This window comes from Argopecten irradians, chromosome 12 (genome assembly GCF_041381155.1).
Source record: "Argopecten irradians isolate NY chromosome 12, Ai_NY, whole genome shotgun sequence".
NCBI lineage: Eukaryota > Metazoa > Mollusca > Bivalvia > Pectinida > Pectinidae > Argopecten > Argopecten irradians.
The window spans coordinates 9,393,652-9,410,995 of record NC_091145.1 but is presented as its reverse complement, the minus strand read 5'-3'; the positions used below and the strand labels follow the sequence as shown (position 1 = coordinate 9,410,995).

Sequence of the window (17,344 nt, the reverse complement as noted above, 5' to 3'; positions counted from 1 at the left end):
GAAAGGAAACTAAATATTTTAACTGCGGAGCTGCTGTATTCGGCAAGTGCTTTCTGTAGCAGACCACAGTTGACTGTCAAAATAATCGGAAATTGCTGATGCTAAAGATTCTTCGGTAGCAGTTGACGTTTAGAGGAGACAAGTTGTCATGCCTGGCATCGAAAAATTGCATCTGGAGGATGCACTGGAAGACAGCCCTCAGGTATCTTAAGACTTTTGAAAGGGGGGAGGGGTACAAATTGGGTTTAGTGAACAGCAGGTAGTTGGCCTACAGACTACGATACTGTTTAAATGCATTTAATTCGTCCATATCTGACAACTTGACAAGTTGTCAAATTGACTTTTCACTGACATTCTAATGTTTTTATGTTAAGCTTCCTAACTAGTATTTCGAAATGTGTCTGAAATTGAAGTATGAATGGAAAAATAGTCCATGATTAAAATCAATAATAGGCCTAATATGTATTTATGGTATACAATATGTCCTTCTGTCAGAATGTGTAGGACTAGGAATTTTAGCAGTCATATACATGTATTATAAATACAGATGACTCATTCTTTTTTTGTGTCTACAGATTTCATCATAGGTTTAGTGTGTAGTCCATTGATTTGTTGTGATCTGATGTATAGCACAGATGGTACATCACTATACGATTCTTTGATTTTATCTATTTTTTTGGGGGGTTGATGTGGGAACTGTAGGATTGATACACAATTCAGAATATAATACAAGGAATTGTACAAGTGGCTCTGGCATGATAAACAAATGGCTCTACTGACTGAGCCAAAGAAGCCTGCTCCATCAGTTGCAGTGACAGAGACCATATTCACTACAGAGGATTCCGCTTATTTGAATAAGTCATTTTCCAGAAGAAAATATTCAAATAACCAGAGTATTCGAATAGGCAGGGTTGGCATTTAGCACCTCCGTTTGACTCCCCCCCCCCCCCCCCCCACATACATGTGAACAGGCAAATAGATATTGTTTCGTTTACTTGATAAATAGGTAAATTATTTACACATAAAACGAACAACAAGTAATTATTTTTGAAGTTGTAAATCGGTTTTAATTGTTTAATAACAAAAAATATTCCAATATTAGGTTTTGTTTACGTTAGATCGACACGTGAATCTTTGAGAAACAGCTAAACGATCGATAAAACACCCTTTACATTATACAAACATACAGTGTTATGTTATGTAGTTTTACATCGATTTCAACCGTGTTGTTGAGTAAAAAAAATGTTCAAATGTAAGGTTCTTGTTTTAAAAAATACGAGCCAATTTGTGAAAAAGCTAGGCTACAGACGACCATAACCTAATAATGCAATAACTAAACATGATAGTGTCTGCAAATATTTACACTTTTGAACCTAAATAATGAACAGATTTACATACAATTGTCCTGGCAAAATAAGCTTACGATCGTCATTAAACTTCAAAGGGCTTGCAGTGTTGTTTTGACACGTGTAGGAATTCGAAAATGGCGGCGGATGATGAAGCCTGAAATAGCTGGCAAAATCTCTGCAGCCATGTATTCACCGGGCCTTAAACATGTTTAGAGAATTATTCTGGTATTGTTGATTGATGGAGCGAATCAGCTTGATAATATTTCAGGAACTAGCCTAATGTCATATTGTTTATATTCAACGTCATGCAAATGTTTGAATCATTTGAACATTATACATGTTAGTTACAAACATTTGATCGACATCGGAATCGAATGAAAACGAAAGGGATACGTACATGGCTTCATATTATCGGAAAGGAAAACAGATACAACTTGCTGGTTTTGTTTTAATGACAGGACGTTTTAATTATATCAAATTAATGAAATTATGATATTAAGAAAATATATCGTAAAAAACCGATACAGGTAAACTGTATGGCGGTACAATATTTTTTGGTGGTGCATTGCAATACCCCAATATACCGGTGAACCGCTGCAGCCCTACTAAATAACACAAAAAAATATTATAAAATAAGTTATTTTGCCTTTGGTATATGTGCAATCAGTACTTTATTCCATATAGGACAAAGACATACCGGTAGTGCCTCAGAATTTTTTCAGGAGGCAAATTTTTTTTTAATATTTTCAATGGTGGTAATGGTGTAAAGTAAGTAACCTTTGTAACTAAAGAGAAATACTAATTCGTCTGCTTCTGTATTTGATAGAGAAAAAATGTTAATTTTCAGCCGTGAAGTATTTCAACATTAATACCATACTCAATTATCATTGCTTTGTATTGACAAATGAAAAAAAGATTGAAATTGGGTCTGATTTAAATGTTAGTGACAGTTATTGTCTTTGTACCTTAATGACCTTTGAACCCTTGATAACTTTAATAAAACATTGATTTTGGTGAAACGGGGTATGTATACATATTATATAGCTGAAATTGGTTAATAACACCACTAGTTTGAGTATGGATTTATCAAATGAGTAAACAATTTGGTCTGATTAAATTGTTATTTTAATACAGAAAGTTATTAAAAAATATAGGGCAATGAGCTAATGACCTAAAAAATTTATTTGGCAAAATTGTTCACATTTTTGAGGAATTTAACAACTGAGGGTACTTTTAAGGTCAATGGACCTCTTGTGTGAATTGCTATTTCATTATGAACAACTTTAATTAATTTCGTTTTCTTTTCCCTGTATCAATATTCCACTGATCACATTTCAAACCCATGGTAACCTTATCAGTCATTTGTTATATTCTAATGCAGTTGTATTAAGAGTATAATGTTTATACCAAGGCCCAAGGGTAGTAGTGGTATTCCCTATGCATACCATATTTGCCTTGATTAGCACCCCTCCCCCTATAAGCGCCTTCCCTTTTGCTGGAGAAGAGTTGAAGTTGTATAAATGCCCCCATCCCATGGATATAACAATGTCTTACAAGTTACAACATACAATGCCTATAACATCAGCATTCAATCTTATATCACATGAACTTGCGAGTTGCGAGTCTTTTTACCTTTGAATCACAACATAATAATGTGTCTCAAAGGATAAAAAGTATAAGCATGTTTACTGTAACAAATTAATGTACCATGAGAACAGACATATTTAAAAAATGACTGACTTCTTTCATTCACAACTTAATTACATTTTGGTTCATTAATAAGCGCCCCCCTTTGTTACAATTTTTTAAGCGCCCTGGGCGCTAATTACGACAAATACAGTATATGTTATTTCTTCAATTCATCCTTTTGTTTATCTCTGTTGATCTGCATTTATTTGGGTTCTCTCGATCTCTCATTAACTTTTTGTCATGGGAATATTCATTGTACACATTCTTTTAAGGTTTCACTTAGGTCAATATGTTGTTATATAATTACATAGTGTATATATTTGTAATTTAAATTTGACATGGAAGCATACATAATAATATATCTGACATCACATTCAAAAGTTAAGGGAAGCCGCTGCTTTGTTATTCAGCTTCTTTTCACAAAAGAAGCCATAAATATATTTGTGATTTGGGTTTAGTTGACCCTTTGGCACAATCAGAGGATGGTATTCAAAGTGTAGGATATTCTCTTTAAAGTAGTGATCTCTGGAGTTTTGCTCAGATTTTCTATTAAAATCTGTCAAAGTGTTTACTGATAAGCTTTGTATGTAAGTTTTCATCAGAAGATGTAGACTATGAAGATTGAGCACATAAAGTAACATGATTTCCCCTGACATAGGATTTAATTAGAGATCACTGCGAAACACAATGAAGTGCCTAATGGGATAAATGACAGTAGATTCTGACATGTAACGTTTGTGTGTCGTTGGAAGCTGAACACAATTAAAACGTGTATAGCATGGTGAAATATATTGATCTGCCACTTCTATCTAACGCAGACAGAAAGATACACTGTCTGAAACAATTAGATTACAGAATATCTTCAAGGCAAGAAAGCAATTAGATGGTTAAAAGATGCAGTCTAATTTAGTTCCATATACCGGTACATGTATACTTATTTAGTCAGGGATGTCTGACTTAGGGATATAGGTTTGTGTATTGCACTACATTCTACATGTAATCACAAAGTGAAGGCATGACGATCGCGACAGAACAATGGAAAAAGGGGGCCACGGTGGCCAAGTGGTTTAGATATCTCAACATATTACCACAAACCCTCCACCTCTGGGTCGCGAGTTAGAATCCCATGTGCACGTGTGGGGCAATTGCAAGGTACTGACCACTGATCGGTGGTTTTTCTCCGGGAACTCTGGCTTTCCTCCACTAACAAACCTGACACGTCCTTACATGACTCTGGCAGTTTGAGTATCGTCATAGTTATATATATAGTAATGAATATACATGTATAGCCTTTTGTTGCACTCGAGTGTGGGGCCACAGTGGCCAAGTTAGATTTGATCTCATGACCCAGAGGTAGAAGGCCAATTGTTATATATCAAGAGTTCAAATCCCGTGTGGGACATTTGCCAGCTTCAGTGAGGTAGTACAGTAAAGAGGCAAGATTTCCATATTTACAAAGAGACACAATAATATATTATATACACTTTCTAGAATTAGATATGGGCAATAACCAGAGGCAATATCCAGAGGCAATACCCAGTGGAAATTTGCCCTATAATCTCGATAATAAGGCTGATTCGAAAATAGGTCGGTTGGATTTCTTTCAAGGAAAATATCTAAAACATCTAAAAACTTATTATATATGCATAAATGCATGCATATGTATAAATAAATGGATGTTTGTATTAATTATCATACAGACTTTATGTATTTTTAATCAATTATGTATTTTTTGATATAATTGTTTTGTTTTAGCTTTAATATTCAATTCAAATACTGACGAAATGTTTCGAAAGCAAGCCAATCTCCTAAGTAAGCCTATCATACCTTACAGGATAAATGACTTTGGAAATAAGACGGGCTTGAAAGTAGGCTGGTCCTGACAATAAGCCTGGGATTTTCTACCAAAAAAGAATATAAGCCACGGCTTATTATCAAAATTTTAGGTTATATGACAATGGAGCAAACTTTAAGTTTACCATATCAAAATAAGAAGTAAGCTCTATTTGTTATATTACTGGGTCTTGTCAACAGGAAAGGTAAAAGCCTATGTACAACAACAGTAGTAAGACAATTAAGATAGATTCCATTGTTAAGGGCAGCTGGTGTATTGTCAATGTTTATTGTGAGGTAAATATTGAGGTATTGTATAACTAAGATGGCCTGGGTGTAGGTTTAATTGAACAGTGTGAAGTCATAAAATTATTTACCTGTTTGAATTTAAAAATTGTTGAGGAGTTTAATTACAGATTTCTGTCTGTAATTTGAATCAAAAGTACTAAAATTCACACCTTGTTGAATTATATATAGTCTGTAGCATGTTTTGATACATATTGATGATCACATTTGAGTGCCTCTGTGCATTTCGTGAATGTTTAAAATATGCATGTTATAGTTGTTGACCTGGATGTGTATTACACATTTGTACATGTACCTGGTAAATCAGGATATTGATTTCATGCTTTGTGAGAATCTGTCTAGTTCAAACCCCAAGTTGAAGAACCAAGAAGATAAAGATCTTATTGATTTTTGTAAGAAAAAAAAAATCTATGAAATAGTAAGAAAGACTTTTTTATACAAATTTAATCATTGCCTCCGCTGAGGATCAAACTCTGGACTTCTTGCTTAATATAGTCTGACATTCAACAGATCAAGTAAAGAGACGATCCCTCTAGCTACGACGTAAATACATTGTGACTAGTATTAATTTTAACTGTTACTTCTACAGTAAAACACAACAATAATGGAGAAAAAAAGACATTAGAACCCCTAGGAACCAAAGAAATTACTGTGCTATATGCATAGTTCGTTATACACACATATCAATAATGTTATTGGTGCCCTGAAGGGAAAAAAATTTATATTATAACCATTAATTTGTTGTAAGCACGTTCATTATAAAGATGTTTTACTGTATTAGACCTATTTTTAGCAATTTTAAGTTTTCTCAAATATTTGGAGTACAACTCGAGTGGGGTCAAATTGGAAAGTAAGGTACAAATGATCATTACTACAAGCCATCAACCTCTGGGTCGCAAGTTCGAATCTGATGTGGATCAGTTGCCAGGTACTTATCACTGGTCTGTGGTTTTTCTCTGGGGACTACAGCTCCACCCACCATCTAAGCCTAGCATATCCTTAATTGACCCTGGCTGTATATAATGGGACATGTACATTGATTTACCATACTCAATCCAATTAGCGCCCATGTCCCTATAAGCGCCCCTTCCCCTTTTTGAGGCCTTCAATTCAATTGCGCAGGCATGAATTAAGACCAAAACTACACAATACTGTATAGAAGTGCAATACAATTTCGTTCTATTAGCACCTTTTCATTCTTTTCATTTTTTGCAAATGCCCTGGGCGCTTATTGGGTCGAATACAGTAAACAAACCAAATCAAGGTACAGATAAATAACGGTTTAGTTGACCCCACTTGTATTGTACTCCAAATGTTTGAGTTACAATGGCGTTATGGGAATAAGAGGCCAAAGTCTTTTCTGAGTTTGGGAGGGGAGGTTAGAAAGGACTTGGACAATCATGAGAAATAGGGAAATAGATGATATAGAAAAGCGAGTGACAGTTTGGGAGAAGATGAGGCTGATGATCATGGATGCTGAAAAAGATATACATGTTTACATGTATACTGATTATAATTAGTGTTGGACTGATTTTCAATTTTTATCAATAATCAGTCTTTAAATGACAGGTAGTTGATGCTTATTTCATACTATTCTGTACCTGTTTCATGTAAAATTTATGCCAAATCTTAACGATTCAAAATGTCCTAGATTCACAATTACATTAATGATGCTCCACCGATGACAAATGGTATTTTTTCACTACCAAAAAGAGGAGCAGACGATTTAGTATTTTTCTTCAGTTACAAAAGTTATTTACTATACACCATTACCAACATAGAGAAGTTTCAGCTTCTTATTTTACTTCAAGTTAAAGATATGAAAAATAATTAATTGCATCCCGAAAAAATTCCATGCCACTATATCCTATATGGCATGAAGTACTGATTGCGCCTGCACCAAAGGCAAATAATCTTTTTAATATTTTTTTGGTGTTAATTAGACATTTATTTACACAATTAAAAACCAATTGTTGTTCAAATGATGATTATCGTTTATGCTCTGTCGGCGGTCGAGCATCTTTAAATTTAACTAAAGATATATTTGTGCATACTGATGGTTCATCTTTCTAAAAAAAAATTTGACATCAGGATTTTAAAACTGCTTTGATATATAAATATAGGAGAGTAAATGGTAACCGATTATAAAATTGATAATTAGTAAGTTGTTCTCAACCGATCATCAATTGTGGTTTTACAACTGATTCTCAGCACTACCTTTCATATTAATTATGACATATTGATTTCGAATGATCTGTACCTTTAACTGAATACCATTGTTACTATACCAGTATCATGCGTTATATTAAATTACTGTGTGATCTATATACAATATTAAAGTACGATCTCACTTATATTATTTGTCACCTGTTCCATCTGTCATTGTGTGTTAATTCAATTCACCTGTCAATCTATCAGTAAGTTCTGTCAGCACTTTTAGATTAAATTGATTGTAGCTGATCAGTTCAAGTTTAATAATGACAAGATACCAGCTGTATATATATTTTGGAATTAGATTTAGATTACATCACTCCTTGATATATTTATGGTTACCTATAGTATTAAATGAGTACAGCAACATATAAATGTGTACTTAATGACATTTCCGGGTGTTAGTTTTATAGCTTGATCTAAATACCAAAGACCCATAGACCTGATATTTAGCCTGTAGTGATTAAGTTAGAAGAAGCTACATATATTGAGGGGTATTAAATTTGTACAGATAGGTGACCTTGACCTTCAAGAAAGGATGCAATAGTCAGAAAGTCCGAAATGATAAAAAAACTACATGTATTCTAATAAATAACATAAAATGTCCAGAGACTGAGACTTAGTGTTAGACCTGTTGTATCTGGGAACAGGTATCAAATAAATTAGATATGATGAGGACAATAATGTACACTTTAATCATGGCTAATTGCAACACAATACATGTATGATGATCTATCTATTTCTCTATACTGAAACTTATGTACATTGTATTTTGACGTGATGTTTCAGACAAGACATCTGCTGTCAGTGTTTGAAAAGGATGCTTTGGCCCTGAAGAAATACAGTGCAGGTCTTCATGGCTGTTGTCAGAGGATCATGAAAGCTCAGGTAGGTTACTTTGTAGTGATAAATCTGTTGGTGTTACTTCATCATTAATTTGGAGGGAATGAGTTAAATCATGGAGCATTAAATATGAAATTTTTCATAGAAAGTATTATTATTGTTTTATTGTACCATATATAAAAACTGCCAAGTGAAAGATCTAAGGTTAAATAGTGTAAGGTGGTGGAATTGCCATCTTTGTTTTGTTTGGCCCAATTCTGTATTGGCAATATTAAAATATTGCACCGTCATATCAGTGTACATTGACACACACATTTGATCTTTTAACTTTGCAGAATGAGCTGTGTGCTGCTACTCAGTCCTTGGCCCAACATCTCAGAGATTATGAAATACAGGTGAGTATCATGTATAGTTATTAGCTCATTATCTCAGAGACAATAAATAGTCCTAGGCTTATCTTGAGATTATGAAAAACAAAGAGAATTACTATAAGTTTTCAGGGCACTCTGATTGGTTAGATTCTTAGTAAATTGAAGGATGAATTAAACTTATTTATATGTAGAATATTTTATTTTATCATTTAATCTTGGGTTTTTTTCTTCAGAAATTTGCGTTAGAAACAGAGGATAGCATCTTAACATCTACATTGAAACAGTATGCCAGCTACTTAGATGATGTGAGTATGAATACTTTTAGTAAATGCTGATTAAATATTATTATGTGACAAATATGGTAGGAATTAATGCTTATCAAGAATTCTGAACTAAAGGTAAGTATATCTGCCATACCGAAACTTGGTTTAAAGAATGATGTTAATGTCCTTGGTTAAGAACTTAGATCTCATTGTAAGCGAAAATTTTACGGTATAGCAAGCCCAGAAGTCAGTACAGGCAGTAGTAATACTGCTCCAATGGGAAGATATTATGTAAAATGGTTCTGGTCCATTAGGTATCAATACTATGTATTAGAATTTAAAAAAAACTGATCGTTACCTGGTTTCTTAGATGATATGGATAAACAAATCTTTAACAAGATGTTTGTTCTTAATTCTGTAGGTGAGCTCCATTCAGCAGGTGCTATCTGCCCAGCTGTCTGAGACGATGATGTACCCATGTACCAAATTCCTACAGGCTGACCTGGAAGGTGAGAATTAGTTCATAAACATGGACCAGGGGAAAATCTAATCCTAATGATTTAGTTTGACAATGACCAGAGGGGAAAATCTTAACAGTTTAGTATTGGGGTTTGGATTTTGTTAGTTTAACATCCTATTAACAGCTAGGGTTATGTAAGGACATGCAAGGTTTGTTAGTGGAGGAAAGCCAGAGTACCTAGAGAAAAACCATCAGCGGTCTTACTGGCAACTGCCCTACTTGGGATTTGAACTCACAACCCAGAGGTGGAGGGCTTGTGATTTGAATTTTTCTAAGGCATTTACATTCTGTAATAAGAAACCGTTTTTACTGATTATCGCTCGGTGTTAGAGAAATGATCATCAATCTTAGATATCAGAGTGATTCCAGGCACCATTTTTTTTACAAACAGAGTAAACAAGAATTTGTTATTTTCTCTTTCAGAGGTGACTACACTGTTTGAAATGTTCAATATTGCATCAAGTGGTAAGTGTGATGTTTTCAGTAATTTCTTTTTCAAGGAACCTGTAAAATAATTCAACTTATTGAAAAAAATTCATTCAATTATTCTTTTTTTTGAAGTGTTTTATACAGTATTGGTGGAATTTGATTCATATATCTTCAGGACAACAGAATATATCAAAAGTTCATATCTAATGTGAATTATTTTTATATTAATATTATGCAGAACATGCCAGTGCACAAAGTAAATACATGAAGCTACCAAAGAGACGAGAAGACGAGAGATCTAAGAACGAAGCAAATCAAGACCTGTATTTAACGAGGAAGAAATTTCATCAGGTACATTATTATCATTTCTGTGTAGTGTAGTTTATAGAAAAAACATGGACTTTCCATTGAAGTGAAAGTAAATGTATATATTGCTCTTGGTGCAGGTGTTGGTCAGAGTAGTTGTGACATTCTACCTCCTTCACCTCAAGAAGTTGTAAGCAAATACCTGTATGTGGGATAGTATCCAGATTCTAGCTGTAGTTATGTGGGTGGTTTCTACTCAAACGGTGCCTTTTAATTTCTTCAACAACAAAACTTTGCATGTCCATATTCCGTCTTTGCATATTACACAGTTACTTCTTCTGCAGATAGGTATCCCATCGTGACGTCATTATTTTGTGAGTGAAACTCGCTTCCTTTTCTCTGAAAAGAATGATGTTTCGGTCGCAAACAGATAAAGTCACAATCAATAGCTACCCGTAAGGGCAGATAACTGTAATATGCTAATACGGAATATGACCAAAGGTAATTCTTTGGACATAAAAATATAATCAAACCAACTAGATATTTTTTGGTTTTGTTGATTTAATTTCCAATTAACTGCCAGCGTCATTTAAGAATATGTCAGGTTTGTTGGTGGAGGAAAGTCAAGTGCCTGGAGAAAAATCCTGACGGGCACTAGCAGTCGGTGCTTGGCAACTGCCCCACATGGGATTCAAACTCTCAACTCGGAGGATGAAGGATTGTGGTTATATGTTGATACATCTTACCTACTCGGCCATCGAGGCCCTTATGTATTGAACTAATATAAATGTTAATTGTTACAGACATCATTACACTACTTCTCCTGTCTGAACGCCCTACAATACAAGAGGAAGTTCTGCCTGTTGGAACCTGTCATGGGCTATCTCCACGCACAGAGAGCTTTCTTCAGAATGGGGCAGGATGCAGTGGGCAAGACAGACATAGAAGATTTTCTCAATAACATTGCAACCAGTGTGCAAGGGTACGATAAAAACTGGGTTGAAAATTAACCAGGAAACAGATTAAAAACAATTTAATATATTGAGGAAAAAGCACCTTATAGTTTTCAGAAAAGCAAAACATGAATACATATACTAGCTGAACAAATTGACAACTTTTTAGCTTCGTTTGTGCCTTAAGATATTTTACTGAAAATTATACTATCATTCTTTAAGCATAATATATTATAATAGTTAGCATATCAATAATTCAAAAATTCATGTATCAAATAAATAATAGAAAACCTTCTAATCTATGGAAATAAATTTTCATTAAAATTTTTTTTTGAACTTTTAATGAAAATATAAGTTCTGAATTATAGCTTTCCCAACTTTTAAATCCACTACATGAGTATCCAGGCGGAGGACCCATTTACTCGCCATTTGAAGCAACCGCAGAATTGACTCTTTATCTGATAATTTTTTTTGCTCATCTGTATCATGGACAGCCGCCGATAGACATGCCGTACATCCCCCCAAACACTTCGCTGACTCAGAAGGCTGGCTACCTGTACATCCGCAAGTAAGATCAATCAATTGTATTAGGCCGCAATATTGAATGTTGACTGGCATTTTAAGCTTGTTTTACACTCTGAATTAAACAGCCCAGATCGTTCACACAAATTTTTACCCCTTAAATAGATGTGCATGAATTTTGAAACAGATTTTAAATACATTTGATTTTGCATCAAAAGTTGATGATATTTGTAAACTTAAGATTTCAAATGCAACTTTTGTCAATGTTTCTCATTGAAATTGAAGAAGAAGAAAATGTTAAGCCTGATATTTGTTTAAATTTGTTTAATATGTAATTATGCTATATCAAATATGCAGTTGACTTGACTGATTTACTAGAAGGCTCGGTTTGGCTGTAATGTGGTTAATAATACTTGTACTGTTCATGTCTGTGTGTTTTGTGTTATTCACCAGGAACAAGATGTTCCCTATAGGGTAAGGCAGTGTGTGGGGTTTTAGCTGGCTTTGTAGTGTGGACGACTCTTCATAGAGATCATTAGAGAATCTAAAAGTCTAAAGGAATCGCAAAACACAATCTGATACTTTTCAATGTAAATCTCATCTGATATCAGGACACTACATTTTAAACAGAGTAAATAAGTCATGTCAAAGGTGAATAGTGAAATCTGCAGAGTTCTATCACATTTGTAGACTTAAAGCTCCATTTGCACCATATAGGATGATGATCTGTCCCTTTATAGACAGGTGTCCTATAAATAGAGATGTCCTTTATAGACAGGTGTCCTATATATAGAGGTGTCTTTATAGCAGGTTTGACTCTATATCATCTAGTATTAACTTCATTAAAAACACAGTATTAATCTGTGGTATAGGAGCACAGATAACTTTTATCTGAATTTTTTTCCCTCGATTTTAGATGGTTACTATATCTTATGTAGTGTGACTGGGCCCAGTTTCATGAACATTCCTTAAATTTAACCTTAAAATTTGCCATTGGAAAGCATTACAGATTTTAAGAAAGGCTCTTTAACTTAAGAATTTTTCCTTAACTTCTGTAATGCTTTCCTAGGAGCTATCATTTTTTTACATCCTGGTCACTTTGAAGAAACATGGGCCCATGACTATCATTATGTTCATTTACATCTCTGGTCACTTTGAAGGATCAATAGTATATTCAATTATTTTTTTCTTCATTAACACGAAGTAACTATTCTTCATTAACACATAGAAGTACACAATTGACCTGATTCATTAGTTCATTAACATCTTAATTTTTTCGCTCACCATTATCAGATGGTGGACTTTACAAATTACCTTGTAAACATCCTTATAGTCTTGTATATTTCATTTGAATATTAGATAAGTCATAATTGTCCCATAGGTAGCCATCTTGAATTTTGACAAGTGTGGTTTGTTATCAGTAAATATGCTTTATATAGGACTATAGTTGTACACATAGATATTCATCAGTTTCACACATGTATATAGATTTGATTGTGCGTGTTTATCTCTTTTGTGTTATTACAAACCTAACTATATCAATGATTAATTTGACCTTTGTCCTCTTGATGCTTTTCATTTTTTCTGTAATAATTAATCTATGCTTTAGACTCATTATACCAGCAGCTAGTAACGGTTAGTAGATATAGCTTTTCCCAGTGAGATCTCTTAGATATACTACTGTTTTGTATTCTTGACTTTGCAGTAGTGTGTAACAGGAGAGGAGAAAATGTAGCGGCCAGACCGGGATTCGAACCCGGGATCCTCCTTACACTAGCTTAGTGCTCTACCGACTGAGCTACCTGGTCACGATGATCGACCCAGTCCAATCCCGCTACACTCCTCCCTCCTTTCTCGAAGTCTTCGCTCTTGAAGACATACGAGACCCTTCCGAACACCACCACCGTGGCTTATTTAGTTAGGCGCCAATTCTGTAACAGGAGAGGAGAAAATGTAGCGGCCAGACCGGGATTCGAACCCGGGATCCTCCTTACATAGCTTAGTGCTCTACCGACTGAGCTACCTGGTCACCGATGATCGACCCCGTCCAATCCTGCTACACTCCTCCATCCTTTCTCGAAGTGTCTTCGCTCTTGAAGACATACGAGACCCTTCCGAACACCACTACCGTGGCTTATTTAGTTAGGCGCCAATTCTGTAACAGGAGAGGAGAAAATGTAGCGGCCAGACCGGGATTCGAACCCGGGATCCCTCCTTACACTAGCTAGTGCTCTACCGACTGAGCTACCTGGTCACCGATGATCGACCCAGTCCAATCCCGCTACACATCCTCCCTCCTTTCTCGAAGTCTTCGCTCTTGAAGACATACGAGACCCTTCCGAACACCACCACCGTGGCTTATTTAGTTAGGCGCCAATTTCTGTAACAGGAGAGGAGAAAATGTAGCGGCCAGACCGGGATTTGAACCCGGAACCCCCGAACACTAGCTTTAGTGCTCTACCGACTGAGCTACCTGGTCACCGATGATCGACCCAGTCCAATCCCGCTACAAGTGTTTGATTAGTTTTACAAGTATGATGTAATCTACACATGTTAAAACTGCTTGACTTTCATTATGAGGATAAAATTTTGCATCTCCTATCTCAGATCAAACTAATAAAACTGTTACATAGGAATCGTATACATGTATTAGCATGCAATGGTATGATAGATACCTAGACATTTCTGGGTCATTTCAGTATGATTTGTGTATTAGATTTCACCTATGTTTATCCTACTTACCAGGTAATGTAAGAGAGGACATTTGATTTTTGTCCTACAGACATACACTAAGATATAAACAACTCTTCTGTTTGTTTGTGTGTTTGAATCTTAATGACCTCTGTATACAGAAAACCTGTATATAATGATTAATTTGTCACTGTGTCGTACATGTTACATGTTCTAAGTGAACAGATCATTAAAGTCGGGGGTGGGAATGTAAGTATATGTTGACTTTTTCACATGTCGCAGCCTCGCTTCAATGCTAACTTTCTGTACTTTAATGGTCAGAACTGGGAAACTAAGCTAACTTGACCGTCGTATTAATATGTGAGAACTTTTGGAAGGCCAATGAACGCATTTAGACTGGTTTTCTTTTCCCGACTATTCACTTTAAAAGTGTAATAAAAATAACACAGAGCTTATGTGAGGATAAAATGGTGTAATAGATACCAAGATGTTTTCTGATGGCAATCATTGGATTTATGTCTTTTCTGTGTGTTTGTGCTTTGGAATCTTATAAATGACCTCTGTATATAGAAAAAAATGCCTATAATGAACCCTTTTTTGCTGTATCTTACATGTCTTTCATTTTAATGTGAATATACTATCTGGTATACGAAGTGATGTTTAACGTCGATCTTAAGATCATTAGTACAAAGTTCATAAAAAGTTGATTTGTGTCATTAGGTCAAAGTTCATGAAAAGTTGGTTAAGTTCATTTTGAAAAAGTTGAATACATTTTTTTCTAAACAAATTAATATTCCCAAACTGCGTTGGAACCACTCAGAAATGGAAATGCACTTTATCAACTTAATGGATTTTGTTGAACAAATCCACCCTGCATTTAGCTACCTAACTTTCTTTTTTAAGTACTCTTCAGTTAAATTCTGCATTAATTCTTTCACAGCAAGCAGCTTTTGGCAACGAAATGGGACAAGTGTTTCTTCTTTACTCAGGCTGGTAACCTAATGTGTCAGGCCAAGGATGAGGTAAGTGTTGTGTAATCTGGGAAGTGGTTATACAGAAATAGTAAGCTCAGTGGGTAAATATATACAGCAAAGTCTTATGACTTGATAATTGATTTGTCTAAAGGCTTTTAAAAGTTTATCATATAGAGTCAAAATTTAGATTTTAATAGACCTGGTAATAGTGTAGTAAACATGCGTTTATATTTATTATTTAGATTCTTGTATTAACAAGGTGTTATAATTGTACATAGTTAACATAGAAAAAAATGTATTTGGACATTGATGTGTAAGAGAGTATATACCGTAGTGGCTGTACCATCTAACATGCCAACCATTTCCCCTGTGTCTATACGGATAGCTTGCCTGATTATGAAGATATACCACATGTGCTTCCATCCTTGCCCAAATATAGTAAATAGCAAGTTGAAAATACAGCTTTTTAATTGTTATAAAATAAACAATATTTTAAGTCTAGCTTCCTTATTCCAAAAGTTATATATGAAAAAAAATGTTTTAGTTTGACATTGTAGCTCACTTTAATGTGTAGTTTCACCATCTTAGAAGTATCAAGATTTATCTATTATTCATAATTGGATGTCTTCACATAAATGTTTACATTTATAATCACTTTATTCACTTTACTCTTTACACTCTTTATCAACAAAACAATGGAACAGTGTATCGATAAATCATTTAACTTTGACTATGTAATAGTATATCAATAGATGATTTAACTTTGACTATGTAATAGTGTAATCGATAAATAATACAACTTTGATTATGTAATAGTGTATCGATAAATAATATAACTTTTACTATGTATTGTGTGTATCGATAAATAATACAACTTTGACTATGTAATAGTGTATTGATAAATAATACAACTTTGACTATGTAATAGTGTATCGATAAATAATACAATTTTGACTTTAGTGACTAAAATAATACAACAATGGTGTATAGTGTATAAAATAATACAACTTTGACTATGTAATAGTGTATTGATAAATAATACAACTTTGACTATGTAATAGTGTATCGATAAATAATATAACATTTTTGACTATGTAATAGTGTATCAATAAATAATACAACTTTGACTATGTAATAGTGTATCGATAAATAATACAACTTTGACTATGTAATAGTGTATCATAAAATAATACAACTCCAACTAAGTAATAGTGTATCAATATATAATACACTTTGACTATGTAATAGTGTATCAATAAATAATAACAACTTTGAACTATGTAATAGTGTATCAATAAATAATACAACTTTGACTATGTAATAGTGTATCAATAAATAATACAAACTTTGACTATTGTAATAGTGTGTCAATAAATAATACAACTTTGACTATGTAATAGTGTGTCATCGATAAATAATACAACTTTGACTATGTAATAGTGTATCGATAAATAATACAACTTTGACTATGTAATAGTATCTAAATCAATAAATATCGAATACTACACTTTGGACTTGTAATAGTGTGTGTCAATAAATAATACTTTTGACTATGTAATAGTGTGTCAATATATGATAATACTTTGTGTATAGTCAATATAACTACTATGTAATTCGGTATCGTTATAAACTTTGACTATGTAATAGTGTGTCAATAAATAATACAAACTTTGATATGTAATAAATAAATATAAAACTTTGACTATGTAATAGTGTGTATCGACGTAAGTGTATCGATATTCAAACTTTGACATGTATTGTATGATAAATAATTTAACTTTGGCCAATTGTTATATATCACGAGTTCAAATCCCGTGTGGGACATTTGCCAGCTTCAGTGAGGAAGTACAGTAAAGAGGCAAGATTTTCCATATTTACAAAGAGACACAATAATATATTATATACACTTTCTAGAATTAGATATGGGCAATAACCAGAGGCAATATCCAGAGGCAATACCCAGAGGTTATATGCCCTATAATCTCGATAATAAGGCTGATTCGAAAATAGGTCGATTCTTGAAAGTAAGTCTTGGATTTCTTTCAAGGAAAATATCTAAAACATCTAAAAACTTATTTTATTAT

General features: G+C 33.9%; 1 protein-coding gene and 1 long non-coding RNA gene across 2 annotated transcripts in view; both read left to right on the top strand.

The window, feature by feature from the left end:
- The first annotated feature begins 34 nt into the window (after window positions 1-34).
- LOC138336706 (DCC-interacting protein 13-alpha-like) overlaps window positions 35-17,344 on the top strand; it is a 63,874-nt gene continuing 46,564 nt past the window's right edge. The window contains exons 1-8 of the mRNA XM_069286258.1: window positions 35-202; window positions 8,178-8,276; window positions 8,567-8,626; window positions 8,836-8,907; window positions 9,287-9,374; window positions 9,809-9,850; window positions 10,053-10,165; window positions 10,924-11,102. Of these exons, the coding sequence (XP_069142359.1) occupies window positions 149-202; window positions 8,178-8,276; window positions 8,567-8,626; window positions 8,836-8,907; window positions 9,287-9,374; window positions 9,809-9,850; window positions 10,053-10,165; window positions 10,924-11,102 (707 nt within the window). The 5' untranslated portion in view covers window positions 35-148. The remainder of the gene's footprint in view (window positions 203-8,177; window positions 8,277-8,566; window positions 8,627-8,835; window positions 8,908-9,286; window positions 9,375-9,808; window positions 9,851-10,052; window positions 10,166-10,923; window positions 11,103-17,344) is intronic.
- On the top strand, window positions 11,552-15,306 carry LOC138336312 (uncharacterized). Its single transcript, XR_011210410.1, has 3 exons — window positions 11,552-11,641; window positions 12,049-12,069; window positions 15,227-15,306. It is a non-coding gene; the product is annotated as an uncharacterized lncRNA (long non-coding RNA).